Raw genomic sequence first — 24,807 nt, 5'->3', positions numbered from 1 at the left:
TCTAACAGCAAACACCTACAAGGAACTCCAGAAAGTCACAATCCTGAACACTTGTAGGATAGTCAGAGAGTTACTTGACCAACCATAATACCAAACATAACAACAACCACCCTGTGTACTTGGTAGCAATACAAATTACGAAGTGGAACCCCCAATCAGGGAGAAACAATATGAGCATTAATAATAATAATAATAAACACCTATGCAGGTCCAGTACTAACATACTCCTTTTGGGGTCATAGATTGAACTACCACAAAGATAGAGGATATCATGCAAGAGACAAGGACAATGATTACCAAGAGCTGCCAACACCACCCAAAGTGAGCTGTGGAGAGACTAACAATAGCTCGGAAAGAGGGAGGAAGGGTCCTGATAGACATGATAGAGCAACAGAAAACAGTGATAGTTAACATGAAGGATTACTTCGAGAATAACACAGCACCACTCCACCAGGACATAAGGAAGATAGATATGTGGTATACCCCACTCAACCTAAGTAAGGAGCCCCCCTCCTGCCCAGATGGCACAACATACAAAGCTAGAAAGATGGGCAAAAAAGACACTCCATGGCAGACACTACAATGACCTCCATCAAGATCACATCGATAACATTGCTTCCAATGCATGGCTCACAAGTGGAACATACATCACAAAGGAGGCCGGAATGTCAGATGACATGTCAACAATGCCACATGGCCCCTCAGAAACGTTTCAACACGTCACAGGGAGATCCAAGGTGATCACTCAGACTGAGTACACTCGTAGACACGACTACATAGCCGGGATAATACACCAGAAGCTAGAGAAGAAATATCAGTTGACCAAAGAAAGTGGAATTTGTACCATACTACAAGTACAAACCCCTGGCAGTACTGGAGACCCCAATCCACAAGCCGTACTGGGACTGTGCCATAATAACAGATAAGACCACCCCGCACAACAGACCGGACATAACCCTCGTGGACCAGATGGAAAAGGCTACCTACCTGATTGACATAGCAGTGCCCAACCGTAGCAATGTCCAGAAAACCCATGAGGAAAAAATTAGGAAGTACACGAACCTGAGACATGAGGTCAAAGAGATGTGGCATATGCAAGAAGTATCGACCATCCCGATCATCGTGTCAACCACCGGTATGGTGCCAAAGACCCTACATACAGCATAGCAGCAATAGGTCTCCCAGAGAACATGTATAAGGAACTCCAGAAAGTCCCAATCCTGAACACCTGTAGGATAGTCAGAGAGTTCCTTGACCAACAGTAACACCAGACATAACAACAACCACCCTGTGTACTTGGTAGAAGTACCTGTCACGGAGTGGAATCCCCTAATCAGCAAGAAATAATATAAGAGCAACAATAATGATGACATAACAGCCTAGCAGCAATAGGTCTCCCAGTGAACATCTACAAGGAACTCCAGAAAGTCACAATCCCGAATATCTGTAGGATAGTCAGAGAGTTCCTCAAACAATAGTAATACCAGACATAACAACAACTATCCCACGTACTTGGTAGCAGTACCTATCACGGAGTGAAATCCCCCAATCAGGGAGAAATAATATAAGAGTAATAATAATAATAATAATAATACAGGGTTATTACAAAATATCATGGACATGCTGTGTGGAAGAGAACTTAAGATGATGATTACAAAGTAGCTTTACAACTTCAAACTTTTGTAAGTTCCATTTATTTATGAAAATGAAGGATACAATATACCAGATGAAAGCAGAACACAAATTTTCTATATATATATAGTTACCATTGGTTATTCAACAAATATCCCACCCAAAATTTAAGACTTTCTCAAATTTTCCACAGTGTTTCACAAGTCACTACAGCAGCAGAAGTGATCCTAGCGTTCGGTTTATCAACATTTCTTAGTAATCATGATTGAAAGACTTATCTTGCATAAAGCCCAAAGGAAATATAGTGGTGTCGATTCTACCAATCCATATAGGCCAATAAATAAAAAGTCTCCATAACCAATTCACCTGCCTGGGAAGTGCTAATCCAGGCAGTCCCATATTTCCTGCCAATATAGGAAATATGTACATTCTTCTGGAAAATTAATCATCCATTACAATCGTCATCATTATCTTTTTCCCCATACATAATCATTGTGGGCATTGACATTGTCACTGACAATGTACACTCTTCAATGAAAGTGATATAATCAGGCAGAGTGTTTCATCTTCAAGCTTTGACATTATTCCTTGCAGAATGTTTTCTTTTGTATTCTGTCTTTGTCAGTGATTGCTTTTTGCAGACATTTCCATAGCATTTTCTAAATGGTTGATCATAGCTTATGAGGGATGGTCAATAAAGTATTGACCAATATTTACCCTCACCTTTAAATATTTGAGGTAGGGATTTGTTATTATGTATTAAATTCCTAAATCTGTTTTTCTAGATCTAATGGCTGCTGAACTAGAGCCATGAATATTTATTATTATTATTATTAATAGCCATATAGTGCAAGGAAGCCTGAGGCTTATGCTGCATCAGCCAAAAAAAAAAAAAAATTCTGAATTACCCTGAGAGAGAGAGAGAGAGAATGAAAGTCAGAAGTAGAAGGGAAGGGAATCACCAAGAAAGAGAAGAATGATGATATCCAGCTCAGGACCCTGGGTGTGCCAAGCCCATACTCACCAGATGAGAGCCCCTGGGGAATAAGTGGCGACTGTTGGAAAAGGTTGAGGTCTGATCCATTAAAAATTGTCTTCATTTGCAAGGCAAATAAACAAAACAAATCCACAAGGAAATAAAACCTGTATATAGGGAGGATTCTCCATCATATGAGACTATGAAAAATTAGGGGAAGAAAAGAGAACTCTGCCACAGACCCTGCCTTTAGCTAAAGTGGAACAGATAGCCCTTGACAACAGGCATGTGACTACAAACTTTACAGCAAATGAAGTGAACGTTAGCAATGGGTCTGTTTGCACACAGCTAAGTTGGTAGCCCAGTGAGTCCACGATTGTTGACACTTCCTCAAAATTTCTCCAGGAAAGTGTTCAGTATAATTGTGATGATGGATGAATGCTGGCTGCATCACTATACCCAGAAACAAAACAGATAGGTAAACAGGAAATGTTCATCTTCACCAACTTCTAACAAAGCCAAGGTTCAACTGTCTACTAACAAGATCACGTTGTCAGTCTTCTGGAACTCTAAAGGTATCATCATTACAGATTACCTCCCAAAAAGCAACAGCATCACTGGGAAGTACTACAGAAACCTCCTGGGAAAGTTAACAGAGGCTATCAAGTTGAAGAAATGCAGGAAACTATTCAAAGGTGTCTAACTTCTAGCCAATGCTCTTGCTCACAGTGTAGCTATTCTCACATAAAACTTGGCAATCTGGTTGGTACTGAAAATCTGCAGTCCACCTTATTCACCTGATCTCCCAACTTCAGGCTTCTTCCCTAAAACCAAGAAACCATTATGGGCAACAGATTTCAGACTGATGAATTGGTAATTAATGAAGTGGAAACCTGGGTAGCATTAGTAGAGGCATATGATGCAAGAAAGCAAGCTTATGCAGCATCAGCCAAAAGAAAAAAAAAAAAAACACACTCCCATTTCACCCCTCCTCCGTTCGTTCGAAATACCTGTCCAGCTCAGCCTTAAATTTATTTAGGCTATCAACTTCCACAATAAGGGATGGAAGTCTGTTCCACCAACCAACTACCCGCTGGCTAAAGGCAAATTTCACATATCTGTCTTTCCTCAATTTGAATTTATGCCCTTTCAGGTATTTATTCTGAGCAAGAGGAAGAATCCCATCGGCATTGAGCATGCTCAAACCATTCAAGGCTTTATACACCTCTATCAGATCACCTAGCAGGTGCCTAGTCTCCAGACACTGTAATTTGCAAAACTTAAGCCTTTATTCATAAGAGCAACCCTTTGTTCCATTCACTAATCTTGTTGCCCTTCTCTGTACACGTTCCAGCAGCTCTACATCCTTCTTGGAATGAGGCCTCCAGACCTGTACTCAAGGCTAGAAAAATTCCTGTATATCATTGACAAGACACCATGAGCCCATCTGCACTGCTCAGATGGGCTCATGGGCCCATTACTCTTGAAGTCCATCTGCACTGCTCAGAAAACTTCATATCTGCCTGCACAATTGCCCCCAGGTCCTTTTCATTCTCTACCACTGTCAGTGTAGTACCACAGAGCTGATACCTTACTCTAGTGTTACTGTTTCCCATATGTAGTACTTTACGTTTGTCAATGTTATACTTCATTTGCCACCTCTCAGCCCATCTGCTCAACCTTTCCAGATCCTGTTGCAGCAGCATACTGCCAGTAGTGTCCTTAACAACCCTGCCAACCTTTGTATCGTCTGCAAATTTGGACATTAAACTTGATATACCATCATCAATATCATTTATAAATACAGAAAACAACAATGGACCCAACACTGAACCCTCAGGAACTCCACTTATAACATCGTCCATGATGAGCAGTGTCCATTGATTACCACTCTCTGTTTTCTCCCACTGAGCCATCCCTTTATCCATAGCAGGAGTTTGCCTCCAATGCCACACTGCTCCAATTTGTGCAGCATTCTTCCATGCACAACAGTATCAAAAGCCTTTCTAAGATCCAAATATATAATATCAAAGTTATTCCCTGCATCCAGTTCTTTTGTGACTGCACTATAGTATCCAATCAAATTGGTCAAGCAAGACTTCCCCTTAACAAAACCATGCTGTGTCCGAGCTATAACTGAAGTCTTGTCTAGATGATCCTGCAGTGCTTCTTTAACCAGTGCCTCCATTAATTTTCTTGGAACAGAAGTTAAACTCACAGGTCTATAATTACTTGTGTCAGCCTTTGATCCTCCTTTGTGAATTGGGGTCACATTTGCACATCTCCAGTCTGTGGGTACCTCCCCTGAGTCCCAGGGAGTTCTCATAATTATGGCTAAATGTTTGCTTACTTCCTTTGCTGCCTCCTTTAATTTAACTGGATAGATCCCATCCATCCCGGGTGCCTTTTTTATGTTTATCCTCAACAATTTCTCTTCCACTTCCCTCTCAGTTATTACAAAATCATCTAGCTCACTGCCAGAGTTTACTTCACCTCTGGCATTCCCCTTCCTGAATAACTCCTCATGTGTGAATGTAGATGTAAAATACTCGTTTAGTTTGTTAGCCACCTGAGCAGAAACATCAACAGTTGAAACATCAACAGTTGAAACATCAATATCCAGTGGGCCAATCTGATTCATCCCTTTCCTTCTAGAGTTTACATAGGTAAAGAACTCTTTTCTGTTTTTTTTTTTGCATCCTTTGCCAAGGATTTCTCATAATCTGCCTTTGCCTGCCTAATCTCCTTTGTGATTTGGTTACAGACCAGCTTATATCTATCATTGGCTTCCATGTCACCCATTAATTTATATGTATCCCATGCATTTTTCTTCTCTGCCACATGTTTCAGTAGTTCATCTGACATCCATTTAGATCTTGAACTATATTTCTTAATTGGTATGTAGAGCCTAGTAGCTTCCAAGATAAATTCTTTGAATGCTTCCCATTTTGAATTTGCTGTTGGTAACATCATCAGTTGGTCCCACCGTATGGAATTTAAATACTGTCTCAGACCATCGTAGTCGCCTTTATGAAAGCAAAAACCCTTCCCTTTACCCCGATGGTAGTTACCTGTTTGAGTAAATCCCACTTCAGCACACTGTGGTCACTGCCACCTAGTGGTTTCTTTATCTGCAGATTCTTAATGCATGAAGAATCACTACTAATAATCAGATCAAGAGTATTACTCCCTCTAGTTGCCTCCCGAATATTCTGATGTAGAAAACAATCATCCAATAAATCCACAAAAGCCTTGCTAGTGTGTGTGTGACCAACCCACAAATTTCAGTCAATATCTGGGAAATTAAAATCCCCCATTATAAGACTCTTTGATTTACTGGCGTACTCTATTTCCCTGTACAGTTTCTTATTATACTCATCAGAGTCATTAGGCCAATAGCACACTCCTACTCTCAAATTTGATCTCCCAATGCTTATGTCACACCAAGCTGACTCAACACTGCACTGTCCAACATTGACCTGCTTCACTTCCTTGGATTTTATGTGTTTCTTAATTAATAGCATAACCCCTTCCTCCCTTCCTGTCCTGTCTATCCTGGTTTTCTACTCAAAGTTGAGAAGTTGCTTTCAATAGGTCTAAAAGAACTTATCCACAGAAGGGACAAAAATGTGTAGCTCTAGAAGGATGAAATCACCAGTCAAGGTTTCATATCCCTAACTCCAATATTTCTAGATGAGGGTAAATACTTAGTGACTGCCCCCTCTACATGTATTGCTGATATATGTGGATTCCTGAGAAATGTTCACCTCAACTCCTCCACCATTTCCTTTGAACAAGTCATACAGCATCCTGTACATATGGAATTTTTTTACCATTCACACACCGCATGACTGCTGGGGGGGGTATCTGTTGTAACAAGTGCGGAATTGTTTCTGCATTTCATTTATGTTGCAGACTTTTATTTCCTGACACCAAAACATACAAACTATGTTTCTCTGTCTAGTCAGTTCCACTATTTTTATAATAAAGCAATACCTCTGATGAATGTATGTGCAACTGCCAACTGAGTAAAAAAATGCAAAGAATTTTGCTATTTTTCTGTTCTGATTTTTTTTTGATTAACTTTATATGCAAACTGCTTTCAGCATGCAGAATTTTAAAGCTACTTTGTAATAACTCTGTATATCCTTTCTGATTTTTCATTTTAATAGCTAATTTAAAAATTGAATAATTTAAGATTCTTTTAAAACACTAATTGAAAGAAACCTTTGCACAACCGCTAAGCACAAACTGCAAACTCCATGCCCAGACAGACTGAAGTTATAAATATGCTCTGATTAATTATTAATTTTAAAAAGTTTATCTATAATAAAGATATACTATTCCACTCTTTTAAAGTTAGTATTTACCTTGAATGGAATTTTACTTGTCAAGGTGTGACCATGATATATTACAGGCATTCCGTCATCTCCATCCCAACAGTCAAGTTCTACACATCGACATCCTGTTAGAAGAACCTAAATAATCATTGTATTACTTTATTTTTCTGAGAAAAAATAAATAACTATGTATTTTAAATAACAAACCATGTTAAGGTCCATGCTACATAATGCATACTAAAAAATACTCAAGAAACTGAACACACACACACACACTGAATCTCAAGTGACATGAAAGAATACTGTAAAGAAGTAGGAGATACCATGCCTCCTGCTACATCACCAATAGGTAGGTTTCCCATTGAGAGAGAGAGAGACAACTGAGATATGTAAATGACTGGGATACACTGAAAGGGAGGTTAGGGAACTAAGTAAGGGGCAATAAAATAATGGATGCTCAAAAATATCTGCAAAAATGAATGATGAAAAATAGAACTTTCTCATTCTCTCGCATTTTTGTGGCTAACAAGAGAACAGTCTTAGTGTGCAGAATAAATATTGCCTCAACTATGAGTTGCACAGGTAAAACACTACTTTAAAGAAAATACTATCACCAAAACATTAACCTCTCATATATTTAAAAGATGAAACACTGTTATGACAGCTTGTCTCTTGTGTTATTTCATCTTCATCATATAGCACTAACTATGAATGAGAAAGAGCCCTCCTCCTTTTTATCCTTTTAAAATGGACAAAACAGCATTACCTATTTTATCTTTTTAAACTTCTGAAAAAAGAAATTTTAAAGACGAAGTTATACATTATGGCATTCAGTTGTTACATAATTCTGCACTCAGATCATAGGTAACATGCTCAGCAAACTACAGAATTAGAATAAACTAAATATATTTTTCAATTTCTGTGCACCCAAACTAAAAGCAGATAAAACTTAAATGTAGTTTTTTATGGCAAGAAAGCACATCCTAAATTTTAAGAAATTTATTCAGCAAAAATGAAATTCCACAGGCAGAAAAATAATTAACTTTACCATTCAAGTGCAGGCTGAGGCCAAGTATGCTGCAATACTGAAGGTACAAAATATACTTATACAGGGCAAATATAAAAAAGAGTTTAAACTATTTTTTTCAGATGAAATAGTTAAACTTTGAATATTGATTCTGAAATCTCAATAATGATTGATTGTAGACTTCTAAAATTTTGTATACATAAAACCATGTGCTCACAAACGTGGGAGTTTGCAGTTTACCACTAGCAATGGCACACTGGAAAATATAAGCAACCCTGGATACCTCAACTAAGCTGCCCTCAATCTTTATTAAATACCAGCCTCAGTTTGTGATTTGGAGACTAGCCCTTAAATCTCTTGATCTCCCAATGATCCAGTCTGCCACTGACTACCAGTGTTACAAGGTAATTTCATTGTATGTGCCTCATATCTTTCTCTTCTGTGATCAGTGGTTGATAGATGATTTTGCAACAATATGCCAAAATATTCCCAAGAATATCCAAGCTCTAGAAGTCACATGCTTTCAGGTAGCTCCAGATGGAAGTGTCAAGAAAAGTTTGGAGAAGGGGGGTAATTCTAGTAGGAAATACGAGGACATAACTTTTTCACATTGCCATTGCCTCTCTCATTGCATGCAGAGGTTGCCACTTGCATAAAGCTTGCAGTTCACAATTCCCCTCCCTTTCCATGTAGCACTAGAGTGACACTGCAAATGGTACTACTCAGTTTGTCACAATGCACTTCTCTTGAGTTGCCCTGATGATGTAACTTCAAATAAAGGAATGGCATATAAAAACCTCTGTTTCTAAAAACAGAGAATCTGGACAAAAAAATGGAGCAAAGAAGTACAGTTTAATTCTCCTCTAAAGGAGCATTAAACTGTATTTCTTTGCTCCATTTTTTTGTCAAGATTCTCGCAAAGTCAAAAATTTCAATTTAATTTCTCAAGAGAAATTAAATTTAAATTTAATTTGTATAGTCCAATTTGTATAGTCTTTTATGAGGATGGTATCAAAAGCTTTTCTGAAATCTAAGTATATATGATCCAAAATTACTTTTTGCATCTACTTCATTTGTTACTGCTTCATAGTATCTGATAAGATTGGGTAACAAGCTTACCCCTTAACAAATGCATGCTTGATTGCAGCCATTGCTTGACTGCATTCCTGTCTAGATAGTCCTGCATTACTTTTTTTAATCAGACTATTATTTTCCTTGGAACAAAGGTCAAACCAGTGGGTTGGTAATCACTCATATCACTCTTTAATCTCCCTTTATGAATTGAGGATACATTTGCAGATCTCCAGTCCCTTGAATCCAAGGATGCTCTCATGATTATTACTGAAAAAAAAAGTAATGCATGAAAGAGTTTTGTGCATGTGTTTTTATAACTTTGAGAATATGTGATAAAATACAGATGTGTGCTTAATTTTTTCTCTAAATATTCATTGATTATTTTATAGATAAAAAAGAGAATATCACCTTAAAGGGAATTTGCTGATTTAATTAAACTAACCACTGAATATTAAACTGGAATTTTATTTTTGAACTTTATAACTGACCTCCACGAGCATTCTGCAATCCACTTGGATTACACATATTACAAACAAGTTGACCACAAAATCCAGCATATCTGCATTTAAAGTAAAATGGCTACTCTGTATATGTGTTGTAGATGCATACAAAATGTGTAACCATAGTACTAATACTTAACATTTACGACAATCATTCTCAAATACCTTTGAATACAGTTGCCTTTTCAAAAACCTTTAATACCATATTAAATCATCATTCAGTATAAGGCTAAAACCCTACATCAGGGGTAAACCTTTATTACCAAATTAAAGATGAGTAAATATTACAACCAGATTCAAATCTCCATAAAGGAGAGTCTACATAGAAAATATTGTCTATTAAGAGTTTTTATAAAGTAATACATTCTATCAAAAGGTTTTTATTATTTTTAATTTATTCTAATAACTATTTTATTTTAATGACTAATTAAAATAATTTGTCATTATTATATCTTTATTTGGTAATAAAATATTTTTAAAAATTTAATTTTATTGAAAGGTATTTGAGAATGTGTGCTGATAAATGTTAGAAGTTAGTTCTATAGTTGCAAGTATAGAACTTAGTATTCTTTTTAAAAAATGCATATGCAAGGCAGTACTTTAAATCTTACTTGGCAGTACACTAGGTGAGGTCAGCTTCAAGGGACAGTTTCAATTGTAGGATGATAAAGCCCAAACATTTCACATTACACTTGGTAACTGCTGTGTGAGTTGACCACCACTGTTTGTGTAGCAAGGCCAGCACAACAGTACCGTAGCTAGAGCTTTTGCCGCCCCTCTCAATACACACCAAAAATACTACAAAAAGTCAAAACGACGTATAGGGAAATAAATTAAAACACTATATTTATTTTTGAAGTAAAATTTTAATTCCAACATTCTAAAATGTTATTTTTCTTGCTTTTCTGTTAGCAAAATCGCTGATGACATTGTCGAAGTCGATTTCATCACTCAGTTGCTGTTCTATAGACAGTAGTAAAGTTTCTTAAATACAAGGTACTCATTGTAGATCTTAGGTAATTCTTAATCAATTTTAGGTGCCTCCGTAGCCAGGTGGGAAGGAGCAGCAGCAGTGCGTAGCACACGCTTCTTGATTAGACCTGGGTTCGAGCCCGTCACCACCAAATATGGAGGATGCAGAAAGGTCAGGGAATGACCACCGCATATTCCTGGAGCAATATTGCCTTAGTTGCTAATGCTCCTAAAAACCAAACAACAAACAAACTTAATCAATTTTAATTTAGAAAAACTCCTCTCACAACTAGCAACACTTACAGCAATTGTGAGGAAATTCGCAGTAGTACTGTACTGATTGTGCGGTGCCACTAAAATGTGTACTGACGGTGTGGCGCCACTGCTGAGATGCAGCCGCCGTGGTATAAGCAATAAACCAATAAAGCAATCGCCATGCAATGCGTTTTATTGTTTTATTTTTAAGAATTTGAATTATAGTATGATAGGGAAATGTAACGGTTTTGTTATATTCATATTTTATTAATTTAGTTGTAAGCGTAGTTGTTAAAAACTAATTATTAATTAGGTAATAAAAATTACTAAGTTAACATAAATAAAAGAATCGTTGAAAAATAGAATTGTGTCTCACGTGAAAAGTGCCGCCACCAAAAAAGTGCGGCCTGGGGCAGACTCTCCCCCCCCCCCTAGCTACACCACTGCAGCACAATCTCCCAAGCTTGGGAGATTGTGCTAGTTTGGTGAGAGAATCATTATGCAAATATATATCTTCCACACAAACCTATTGTCCTTAAAAACCATAATAATTAATGAAATTAAAACAGTAATTTATGTATAAAATTAAATAAAAAATCAGTGATTAAAATTTAATGGAAGATCTGAAGAACCTCTAGAATTCCTTTACAGAATCTGAAGGTTCCATGAAGCACATCTGGAACACGTGTTATTAACCACCATGGAGAGCCACTACTCCCACCACTTTTTAGACACTTCTGAATCACATGCATGCATCCACGCATGCACGCGCACCCACCCCAACACACACAGTATAGTGTAGGACTGATTTGGAGATGACTGAGCTCAAATCCTGGATGACTAGAGAAAAATTTAAAGGTCTCTACAATCAGGACTACAGTTGGCCAATCTCAGGCAAAGGGAGCATGGTTTTTCTCTAAGTTATTGAAAATCAGCCTGCAACCACACATTTGTACTGACATAATACACAACAGCATAATATGGTCTAAGTTGCTGATGCTCCCAAAAACAAACAACAACATACACACAAACTTTACATTTTATAAGTCTACAAGTTAAAAAATGTATAGTAACACATTACCTGGCTATAAAGTTCCACCGACGATTCCCCCTTCAGCTGATGACCTGTTAAGTAGGTATTATGAGATGAAGCGATGTAGTAATATGCTAGGGGATAGTCCATGTTCTAGAAAGTATAATGTGACAAAAAATTATCATTACACATAGTTACCTTTTATTCATAAATGTCATGAGATGGGTGAATCAGGACATCAGGAGAGTTGCTAGCAAGTTAGTATCTTAGTAACTAATAAATTATGTGTGTTGTATTTATTCCTATTAAAATGTATTATTCCTATTAATTATGTTTCATTTCTTTGGGAAATGAAACATAATTAATATTAGTATTAGTAGTGGCAAATGATGCAAGATAGCAAACTTTTACAGCATCAGCCAAAAAAAAATTTATTCAAAGAATTCCACAGTACCAGATGGAAGTGTGTTCCAACAATCAGTCACTCTCTGTGGCCGAAAGCATTTCACACATCTCACAAACATCCTTTTCAAATTAAATTTATATCCTCATATGTGTATTATCCAACAAGGAGTAAGGATGCCTCGATCCATTTAAAGCCTTAAATGCTTAAATCAGGTCTCACTGCAAACTTAGTTTCAAGTTGTTGCAATTTGTAGCACTGAAGTCTTTATTGGTCTGAACTTGTTAACAGGAGAAACTGCTTCTAAAGGGATGGGATACACTTAAATAGAAAGGGTGCAAGAATATTTGCTGATGCAATCGAGTCACTGTTAGGTGGGTTGGAAAACTGCTAGCTCAGGGAGATACAAGGACTAATAGATTAACAGTAGCCACTGGCAGAGGTGAAAGTGATTCTTGCACTGCTTCTATTGGAATGAGCAGCAGCCTGGAAAACAAGATACAGGGTATTTCAGAGACTGCTGGGAGTCACTGCGGTACAAGTAAACACATGGGTTGTGTTAGGGTGGCTAAGAATAGGAACAGGTGCATGTATACTTGCATATAGACCAATGTTAGGAGTTTGGTAAATAAATTTGATGAATTTCAGGTATTGCTCAGAACATCAAAGGCAGATATTGTTGGGATATCAGAGATGTGATGACGCTATGGATAAAGGGATGGTTGAGTGGAAGAAGACAGAGAGTGGTAATCAATAGACACTGCTCATTGTGGACTAATGTTATTAGTGGAGTCCCACCTCAGGGTTCAGTGTTGGGTCCATTGTTGTTTTCTGTATTTATAAATGATATTGATGATGGTGTATCAAGCTTAATGTCCAAGTTGACAGACGATATGAAGGGTGGCAGGGTTGTTAAGGACACTAATGACAGTATGCAGCTGCAACAGGATCTAGAAAAGTTGAGCAGATGGACTGAGAGGTGCAAATGAAGTTTAACATTGACAAATGTAAAGTACTATATATGGGAAGCAGTAACCCCAGAGTGATGTATCAACTCTGTGGTACTACACTGACAGTGGTAGAGAACAAAAAAGGACCTGGGGGTAATTGTGCAGGCAGATATGAAGTTTTCTGAGCAGTGCAGACAGTCTGCAAGAGTAGTTCATAGTGTCTTGTCAATGATATACAGAAATTTTTCAAGCAGGGATAAGGAGGTGATTATCCCCTTGTATAAGGCAATGGTCAGGTTAAACCTTGAGTACTATGTACAGGTCTGGAGGCCTCATTTTAAGAAGGATGTAGAGCTGTTGGAACGAGTACAGAGAAGGGCAACAAGATTAGTGAATGGAACAAAGGATTGCTCTTACGAATAAAGGCTTAAATTTTGCAAATTACAGTGTCTGGAGACTAGGCAGCTGCGAGGTGATCTGATTGGGTGTATAAAGCCTTGAATGGTTTGAGCATGCTCAATGCTGAAGGGATTCTTCCTCTTGCTCAGAATAATCACCTGAGAGGGCATAAATTCAAATTGAGGAAATACAGATGTGCAGAAGTTTGCCTTTAGCCAGCGGGTAGTTGGTTGGTGGAACAGACTTCCATCCTTTGTTGTGGAAGTTGATAGCCTAAATAAATTTAAGGCTGAGCTGGATAGGTATCTGGAATGAATGGATGAGTGAAATGGGAGCGTTTTTTTTTTTTTTTTGGCTGATGCTGCATAAGCTTGCTTTCTTGCATCATATGCCTCTACTAATGCTACTAATGCTAATGCTATTCTGGGATTACTGCTATCCATATGCAGTACCTTGCATTTATCAATGTTATACCTCAACTGCCACTTGTCAACCCATCTGCCTAATTTTTCCAGGTCTTGTTGCAGTAGCAAACTCTGATTCTCGTTATTAACCACCATGCCAACCTTGTATGACCAGCAAAGTTAGAATAAACTTGAAATGACTTCATCAATATTGTTAATGAATGCTTAAAACATTAAGGAACCCAGCAGTGAATCCTAAGTGACTACACTAATGACATTAGTCCACGTGGAGTCCTTTAGGGTCAGTGCCTGTTAATATCCACTCTTTAGTTACTTTTAAATCTAACCTATATCAGAGAAAAATAAAATAAAATAAAAATACAGTAATTTTTTTCTGTAAGTTTCAAAGAAATAAAAGCTACACAAAATCTTTACTTCGTATAAGTGGAGAGCACTCACTGATGATTCTCTCTCTGTCTTTTGTAAGAGAAGTCATAACTTGTTATAATATTAGGGCCATTCATAAATCATGTAATGCAAGAAAGAGAGAGAGGGTCAGCTAAAACATTATAATGGATATTGGGACAGGATATATGCACAAATATGAGATATGCACAGATATGCAATTCATGCATTATGAATATGCAGATAAAGGAACCACTAGGTGGTAGTGATCACAGTGTGCTGAAGTGGAATTTACTCAAAGAAGTAACTTTGAGTAAATTTACCATCAGGGGTAAAGGGAATGGTTTTTGCTTTCGTAGAGGCAACTACGATGTTCTGAGACAGTATTTAAATTCTATACAGTGGGACCAACTGATGATGTTACCAACAGCAAATTCAAAATGGGAAGCATTCAAAGAAATTATCTTGGAAGCTACTAGGCTTTACATACCAACTAAGAAATATTGTTCAAGGTTTAGGCCTAAATGGATGTCAGATGAACTAATGAGACATATGGCAGAGAAGAAAAATGCATGGGATACATACAAATTAACACGTGATACAGAAGCCTATGATAGATACAAGTTGATCTGTAACCAAGTCACAAAGGAGGTTAGGCAGGCGAAGGCAGATTACGAGAAATCTTTGGCAAGGGATGCAAAGAAAAACAGCAAAGAGTTCTTTACTTATGTAAACTCTAGAAGGAAGAGGATGAATCAGAATGGTCCACTTGATATTGATGGATTAACTGTTGATGATCCTGCTCAGGTAGCTAACAAACTAAATGAATATTTTGCATCGACATTCACACATGAGGAGTTATTCAGCGAGGTGAATGCCAGAGGTGTATTCAACTCTGGCAGTAAGCTAGAGAATCTTGTAATAACTGAGAGTAAAGTGGAGGAGAAATTGTTGAAGATAAACACAAGAAAGGCACCTGGGGGTGGATGGGATCTATCCAGTTATATTAAAGGAGGCAGCAAAGGAAGTAAGCAAACCCTTAGCCATAATTATGAGAGCTCCCTGGGACTCAGGGGAGGTACCCACAGACTGGAGATGTGCAAATGTGACCCCAATTCACAAAGGAGGATCAAAGGCTGACACAAGTAATTATAGACCTGTGAGTTTAACTTCTGTTCCAGGAAAATTAATGGAGGCACTGGTTAAAGAAGCACTGCAGGATCATCTAGACAAGACTTCAGTTATAACTCGGACACAGCATGGTTTTGTTAAGGGGAAGTCTTGCTTGACCAATTTGATTGGATACTATGGTGCAGTCACAAAAGAACTGGATGCAGGGAATAACTTTGATATTATATACTTGGATCTTAGAAAGGCTTTTGATACTGTTGCACATGGAAGACTGCTGCACAAAGTGGAGCAGTGTGGCATTGGAGGCAAATTGTTGCTATGGATAAAGGGCTGGTTGAGGGGGAGAAGACAGAGAGTGGTAATCAATGAACACTGCTCATCGTGGACTAATGTTATTAGTGGAGTCCCTCAGGGTTCAGTCAGTATTAGGTCCATTATTGTTTTCTGTATTTATAAATAATATTATTGATGGTATATCGGGCTTAATGTCCAAGTTTGCAGACGATACGAAGGTTTGCAGGGTTGTCAAGGACACTACTGACACTATGCTGCTGCAACAGGATCTGGAAAGGTTGAGCAGATGGGCTGAGAGATGGCAAATGAAGTCTAACATTGACAAATGTAAACTATTACATATGGGAAACAGCAACCCCAGAGCAACGTATCAACTCTGTGGTACTACACTCACGGTGGTAGAGAATGAAAGAGACCTGGGGGTGGTTGTGCAGGCAGATATGAAGTTCTCTGAGTAGTGCAGACGGGCTGCAAGAGTAGCTCATGGTGTATTGTCAATGATATATAGGAATTTTTCTAGCAGGGATAAGGAGGTGATTATTCCCTTGTATAAGGCAATGATCAGGCCACACCTAGAGTACTGTATACAGGTCTGGAGGCCTAATTTCAAGAATTAGGCCTCCAGAGTTTCTGAGTTTCTGTATACTGGCTGAGTTTCTGTATACTTAAGTAACCATATATCATTCCCCAAAATCTTATCTAAGCAGCTAATATGTGAGACTGGCCTGTGTGTATTTTACTGATTCTTTCCTAGTTTGAGAATTAGTAGAATAATTGAATGGTGTCAGGAGCTAGGATAATAATTTTTGGGTAAAAATTAAAATGAAGATCAATAAGGCAAAGTTGCAGGTCTTTTCTATCAAAATGCTTTAACATAACATAATGTACATCAACAGTACTAGCTGAAATGTTGATAAATACTGAAAAACTGATTTATTTAAGGATTGAGCAGGATATTGCACAAGGTAATGTTACAAGGTACAAGTTGTTCAGAAATGGTTCCAGGAGCTCAAGGGTGACTTTACCTTACTTTATTGGCTTACTTCACCTCCTTCCATAGCCCAAATGAGACCTGTGGGATGAGGTAGAATGGGCTGTTTGCAACAGAGAGCAGCTGCATCACAGAAAAGGAAATGCCCTTGGAACAGCCTGATGTCCCAACAACTTGAGGTTGTTATAAAAGACAAAGGATGTGCTACATGCTGTTAGGTTGATGTACCTATATGCAATTCCTTCCCTACGAGAAACATTTTTCCAATCCAATATGAATCAAGTACAGAAAACAATCTAGTCTGCACAGGCTAGAAGCCTGTGCAGACTAGAAGGTGCTAGAATGTGCTAGAAGCATCCCACATTTCTGTGGGATGCTTCTAGCACATACAAAATGTGCTGCATGCCGTTAGGTTGACATACCTATATGTAATTCCTTCATATCTTTAGAAATCATTTTTATTTAAAGGACAATTTATTTATTTTTATATATATGAGGCAGAAATATAGAAATGCTCCTTACCTTGTCACATGGAAGAAGAATCTCAGGTACAAAAGCATAATTGTCTTTATCCAGTAAGTACCTGCTGAATCCTTCAAATGAAAAACAACGGCGGTTCTTCATACATGGATCACACTCATGTCTCTGTAACCATAAAACAATGTTTTGGATTAATATTGCAGAAAAGAAATTAATGAACAAGAAACATACACCAACCTACCAAAAGACATGGAACATATGTATTTATTCAAAAAATTACAGAGCACATTGGCTCACTTTGGCCATAATGTCTATTTCAATGTATCATAGGAAGTGTACTACTATTAATAGAATGCTGCTGGTGTTGTGCTCTACTCTATATTTAAAGCACTAGTACTAGTTAACTCCATTAATGAAGTGCACATTCTTATCACTAGATGAATTAGGGCAATAGAAAGAAAGTGCTAAATTTAATTTTGCTGGCTACTGTGATGCTCTGATATTATTCTCTTCAAACCTTATGTTCACAATTTTTAGTTTGTGATAAGGGGTATTGCCATGTTATAAAGGGTAAGAACTGCTTCCATAAAATTGCTACACAGAATTGTTCAGAACATCAATGTAGGTTCAGCATATTCCATGCACTGCAACCAGTGACCCTAGTCCATAACTAAGGAACAATGGGGAGGATCTTTCATCTTATATTATTTTATTTTTATATTTTATTTATGTTTTAAATGACAAAATTACAAATTACATAATTAGTCCCCGGCTTCCTGCTATACTGTATATGGACATAATGTACCTTTTCCTTTTTTTATTTATTACCTATGGTACATTCAATAGAGATTTATTTATTTATTATTCTGCCTGCTTGTTATAATTATCTGTGATCAGAAGACATAGGAACTGAGGTAATTTTCTGTATACATACATATATTGAGCACAACTGGGGCCTGGTGGCCATGTTAGCAAGAGCACAAAGCTGTACTGAGTGGAGCATGAGGGGTTCGAGTCATGGATTTCCTTCTCAGTATCTTGAGTTAGTCAATCTCAAGGCCAAGTGCTATTAGCAAGTCAAATCCAAGGATCCTGACTAGAAATGCATTTTAAATAAATAAATTGAGCACAACTATGAATTTCTCACAAGAAATAAAGCAGATACAAAACAAAATATAGCAAAACACTTATTATACAAACAACGGTGGCTTACATACACAAGGCATATGATATATGCTTTATGTATGTAATTTGAAGAGAATAACATCAACATACAATAAATGGCAACTTTACAACCTATAACTTTGCTTACTCCTTTAATTTCAAATCTGTTTCTGTTTAGCACTTTCCTTCTTTCGTTTCAACTAATCAATATTACAATGTGAAACTGGATTAGTTACTTGTCTTGGACTCTATTCATCAATAAAAAAATATCACATGTTGGCAGTGAAAATTAATACTGAATCCAAAGTTCTGGATTTTAAAAAAAATCTCCTGCTTTGCTCTTGCTTTTATTTATTTTTTCTGGTAAAAGTAACAAAATCTGCAGCTTTCTGAACTATTTCCACCATAACTACTCTCTGTGACTTATAAATGGCTTGTGGGAGTGTTTCTACAAACAAAGGTGACTTACATACATAAGGCATATGATATATGCTATATGCTCAAGGCCTGTTTTCTAGTGTTCTACAAGTTCATCAATTGCACAACTGTATGTGCTTTGAAGGAGATTATTTCGAAATGAAAAGCATCAGTAGCCTGCAATTAACATTAAAATGAGGTAGAGCAATGCTGTGAATTAAATGAACTTGTGCATTTAAATAAATATTTGTAGGATTAGAGCTCTTACAGAACCATGATGAACACGATTACATGATGCCTTTTCCTCCCAGCTTCACAGCTGGGACAGTGTACTCAGGTATAAAGTTTTCTCCAAGCATCCTCTATACCCAAATGTACATCGCCCACATAATATCAGTCGTCATTACTCCAAGGGACTGAAGTTCATTGTTCTAAAGTCCCACTTTGGTGTTCCTTGTGTATGCTAATTGACAATGTGCAGTTCTTTTTGTTATAAAAAGCTTTTGGGCTACAACTGTTCTATGAAAATTCATGACACACAAACTCTTTGAATATTATGTGGATAAGTTATGTATTACCAGAATCCTCAAATAAGCCCCTCCCATATCCAGACCACAAACTTTAGAAATACCCCTTCATATTATGATTAACAATGTGGCTTACCATCAAAATACAGTTTCCAACCACAAAGAATGGCAAAAATTATGGCAGTAATTCACATTCTAAATATGAGATTAGTGTGTTGCTTTTATCTTAGTTGTTAATGCTCCTAAAAACCAAATAACAAAACAATAACTTATTCTCAATCTTTGTTTATTCAATTCAATCTGCATGGAGCCAGATGTTGGTATTAATATAAGTAGTGGCAAAACAACGCAAGTAAGCATGATTTTACAGCATCAGCCAAAAAAATAAAATAAAAAATTCCACATCATCTGTCCATTCGTTTGTCCAGTCCTTGACTTTATTCAAACTACTCACTTCCACAACAACAGATGGAAGTTTCTTCAAACAATCAATCACTGCTGGCTAAAGGCAAACTTCCACACATCTATCTTGCAATCATCCTTCCTGAATTTAAATTTATACCTCTTTGTGTTTGGTCTGAGCAAGAGGAAGAATGCCATCAGCAGTGAGCTAGCTCAATCCACTCAAAGCTTAAAGACCTCAATCAGGAAACCTCAAAGGTGCCTAGTCTCCAGATGCTGCAATTTCCAGAACTGAAGCATTTCTTGGAAGACACCTTTTTGTTCCCTTTGCCAATCTCAATGCCATTCTCTGCACCTGTTCCAGTAGATCTACATATTTTCTAAAATAAGGCTCCAGGACCAGTATGTTGTACTCCAGATGTGGTCTAACCATTACCTTGTACAGTGATATAATCACCTTATGCCTTCTAGGAAAGTTCCTGTATATCATTGGCAACACCCATGAGATGTCCTGAAAGCCTGCCTGCAATGTTCAAAGAACTTCATATCTGACTGCACAATTACCACCAGGTAATTTTAATTTTCTACTATCCTGAGTGTAGTACCACACAGTTCGCATGGTAATCTGGGTTTACTGCTACCCATATGCAGTGCCTAGCATTTATCAATGTAAAAATTTCAACTGCCATTTCTCAGGCCATTTACCTAATCTTTCTAGACCTTGTTGCAGTAGCTTACCTTGATTTATGTCATTAACCACCCTGCTAACCTTTGTAATCATCTGCAAACTTAGACACAGCCTGATATACTTTCATCAATATCATTAATTAATTAGAAAAGAACAGTGGACCCAGCACTGAACCCTGGGAGATTCCACAAATAATGTTAGTCGGTGAAGAACAGTGTCCATTAATAACCATTCTCTGTCTTCTCCTACTCCATCCCTTTATCCAGAGATGTAACTTGCCCTTAATGCCATTTTGCTCCAATCTGTACAGCAGGCTTTTAGGCACAACAGTATCAAAATCTTTCCTAAAATCAAATTATGTGATATCTTAATTATTTTTGCATCCAGTTCTTTTGCTACTGCATCATAGTATCAAATCAGATTGGTCAGACAAGATTATCCCTTAACAAATCCATGCTGTGTCCGAAGTATAACTGCATTCCTGTCTAGATGGTTCTGCATTACTTCTTTAATCAGTGACTCCATTATTTCCCCTGGAACAAATGTTAAGCTAGCAGGTCATGCATCTCCAGTTCACAGGGACCTTTCCTGATCCCAAAGATGCTCTCATAATTATGACTAAGGGCTTGCTTACCTCCTTCACTGTCCCCCCCTTAATATAGGATAGATCTCATCCACCCCAGGTGCCTCTTTTATGTTTTGTTTCTGCAATTTCTCTTCCACTTTCCACTTGGTTATTACAAAATCATTTAGCTTCCTATTAGAATTTGATAAAATTCTGGAATCACCTTCCCTAAAGAATTCCGCACATGCGAATGTAGATGCAAAATATGTAATAAATTTGTCAGCAACCTGAGCAGTATCACCAACATTTAAACCATTCATATCAAGTGGACCAATATGACTCATCCCATCCCCTTTAGTGTTTGCATAAGTAAACAAGTCTATGTTGTTTTTTGTTGCATCCTTTGTAAAAGATTTGTCATAATCTGCCTTATCTTGCCTAACCTCCTTTGTGACTTTATTGTAGACTAGTTTGTATCTACCATAAGTTTCTCTATCAATTGATAATTTATATGCATACCCTGCATTTTATTTCTCTTATGCAAGTCTTACTAGTTCATCTGACATCCATTCCGGTCTAAGCCTTGAACAGCATTTCTTAGTTGGTATGAAAAGACTAGTAGCTTCTATAATTACTTCCCTGAATGCTTCCCATTTAGAATTTGCTGTTAGCAACATCATCATCACAAAGAAAGGCTTAAGTTCTGCAAATTGCAACACCTGGAGACTTGGCACTTGCAAGGTGATCTGATTGAGGTGCATAAGGCCTTGAACAGATTGAGCAAGCTCAATGCTGATGGGATTCTTCCTCTTGCTGAGATTATGCCCTGAGGGGGTATAGATTCATATTGTGGAAAGACAGTTGTAGAACAGATGTGTGGAAATTTGCCTTTAGCCAGTGGGTGGTTGATTGTTGGAACAGACTTCCGTCTCTTGTTGTGTAAGTTGATAGCTTAAATAAATTTAAAGCTGAGCTAGACAGGCATCTGGAGTGAATGAATGGGTGAAATGGGAGGTGGTGTTTTTTTTTTAAGCAAGCTTATGATCACTGATCATAAGCTTGCTTTCTTGCATCGCATGCCTCAACTAATGCTAATGCTAATTTGGTCCCACTGCATAGAATTTAAAAACCATCTGAGATTGCTTTAATCACCTTTACAAAAGCAAAAGCCCTTCCTTTTGTGCTTGACAGTAGTAACAAAACTCAAGTAAATCCCACATCAATGCACTGTGATCATTGCCATCTACTGAGTTTCTTATCTGCAGATTCTTAATGTGTGAAGAGTCACTACTGATAATCTGATCAAAGTATTGCTCTCTCTTGTTGCCTCTCTAACATGCTGGCACAGGAAACAGTCATCCAATAAATCTACAAAAGTCTTACTACTGTATGAGTGACTAAACCCACAAGGTCCAGTCAGTATGCGGAAAGTCAAAGCTATGCCCTAGTTGTTTGCCAGAACCCATTCCAACATGCTCATTCACTTTGCAGTGAGACAGTTTTTTATTACTTTGTGATTTTGCAGTGCCAGAAAAATGACAGACAAAAGAACCACACAATGAATCAACCTCAAGTTTTTAACAATACTAAAGAGAAACAATAATTGAAAGTTAGTTACGCCAAGTTTATGCAGAAGATACTATGTCAAGAGCTTGCATGTTTGAATGGCATAAAAGATTTTTATATGAAAGAGAGAATGAATGTGGAAGATAATGAATGACCAGGCCATCTGGTATCCATGAAAACTGATGAAAATGTAGATGAGGTTAAGGACATTGATCAGAAGGGATTGATTAGCAGGGTATTTATTTACAATGCTCCTAACATTAGTGTACATGCAAGTACACGTGCACTTGTTCTTACCCGTAGTTACCCTAACACATCCCATGTATTTACTTGTTCCATGAGCAGTCCTTGAAATCCCAAACACCTTGCTTTCCTGACTATTGCATATTCCAATAGAAGTAGTGCAAGAATCACTTTCATCTCTGCCTGCAGCTGTAGTGAAATCTATTAAGTCTGTAACCCCCTCAGCATAGCAGTTTTCTGACTCACCTAACACTTCCTTGATAGCATCAGCAAAAATCTTGTACCTCTTCTATTTAAGTGTATCCTATCCTTGTAAAAACACTCTCCTGTTAACAAGCACAGACCATATTGAGAAAAATTCTACTCCATCAGCCTTGCACAGTTTCTCCATGGCTGAAATCATTGGCAAAACTTTCAACATGTACTCCTGCTATCGAGTCTGGGCAAAATTCAAATTTAATCTGACTCGTGACTTTTTCCCAACGTTTCCCTGTACTTGTTAAATAAGTCCTCAAATCTCCTCTTGATTTTGTGCCAACGTAATACAAAAATATCACCTTTCATGCCCTTAAAAGATGACACATGCTCTACAAAGTCATCTACTTTTGCCACCGGTAGACATATTCTGGTCCTATTCCACCTATCCTTTTTGCACTATTTCTTGTTTCCCTGACAGTAGAGTTGATCATGTGCAGCCTGTGTTGGATGTTATATTACAGCACATGGGAACCAGCTTTTTAATTTCAGTCCACAGAAAGTCAACATGTCAGACACAATTTCTTAATTATATAATTTATTGAGCATGGTGTCATTCCCTGTCCATCCTGGTTGAGAAGGATATTGAATCAACAAAATGCAGATATTCCTTTCATCGTTTGTATAAATTTGAGGCATACAGTGGTGACGTGGTGCCTCCATAGCCAGGTGGGCAGGAGCAGCAGTGCGTAGCACACACACTTCTTGATTAGACCGGGGTTCGAGCCTGTGACCACCAAATATGGAGGATGTGGAAAGGTCAGGGAATGGCCACCGCATATCCCCAGAGCAATATGGCCCTAGTTGCTAATGCTCCTAAAATCCAAATAACAAAAAATTATAATAAATAATAACAGAGGTGACACCAGAAGAAGAAGGCTTGGGAACTATATACTACCTATACTACCCTTCAAAAAGTGCCTGGACACACATTGATTTAACATTAACATCACTGCTGCTCGCAATAGTCTGTTGGTTCCTCCTCTGGCTGCACACTCTGCCCTCCTATGTAGAATTTCCATTCGCAAATGACAGACTGTATAGGCAATCAATCATTCCTCCTGTAGAACAGTGACCAGATAAGCTTTTGATGCTGAACCTGGGTTTTTGTTTTTGCCTTCACACAACATTACAGTTCATCCTGTAAGTGTCCACAGATTTCAAATCCAAACTTTGTACTGACCATCCCAACTTTTGTACGTTTATTTCATGAACTATTCTCAAACAGCACCGGTGGTATGTCATGGGGCATTATCCCTTTGAGACAAGCATGAGTTATCAAAGAACTGCCATATTATAGGGTGTATAGAAAGTCTGAACTGTTAAGGTATAACAGTGGATTTTTGCCACCCATAGGACTTGAACTACTACCTATGGCCACAGGATTTATTTAACTAAGAACATTATATGGCATAGGTGGATATTGGGAACACAGCTTCCTGATAGCCATGTGGCTAGACAGATGCACGCACGCACACACACGCACACACACGCACACACACACACACACACACTTGACAAACATAGACAATACATGCATTTCTAGCCATTTTACAAAGTTATGTATCATCATAGTGTACCACAGCAGAGTGGAAATAGCATTTAGTAGCTGCCCTACATGTACACAGACTAAGGTAAGTGTTCGAGTTCATAGCTTCCTAGACAACCACCAAATGTCCTATGACAGAGGTTCCCAAACTTTCTCGTTTCACGG

General features: G+C 37.7%; 1 protein-coding gene across 1 annotated transcript in view; it reads right to left on the bottom strand.

Moving 5' to 3' along the window:
• The window catches only part of LOC150089623 (1-phosphatidylinositol 4,5-bisphosphate phosphodiesterase epsilon-1-like), a 634,994-nt gene that overhangs the window by 273,714 nt on the left and 336,473 nt on the right, over positions 1 to 24,807 (bottom strand). Inside the window, exons 25-28 of the mRNA XM_090390053.1 lie at positions 17,317 to 17,431; positions 15,159 to 15,172; positions 11,858 to 11,962; positions 6,979 to 7,086 (exon numbers count right to left, since the gene is read on the bottom strand). Coding sequence (XP_090246179.1) covers positions 6,979 to 7,086; positions 11,858 to 11,962; positions 15,159 to 15,172; positions 17,317 to 17,431 — 342 coding nt within the window. The remainder of the gene's footprint in view (positions 1 to 6,978; positions 7,087 to 11,857; positions 11,963 to 15,158; positions 15,173 to 17,316; positions 17,432 to 24,807) is intronic.

The sequence above is a fragment of the Mastigoproctus giganteus genome, chromosome 2, assembly GCF_048544385.1.
Source record: "Mastigoproctus giganteus isolate SK-2022 chromosome 2, ASM4854438v1, whole genome shotgun sequence".
Classification (NCBI taxonomy): Eukaryota; Metazoa; Arthropoda; class Arachnida; order Uropygi; family Thelyphonidae; genus Mastigoproctus; species Mastigoproctus giganteus.
The sequence above is the reverse complement of the archived record's forward strand: the minus strand, read 5'-3'. Positions and strand labels throughout refer to the sequence as shown.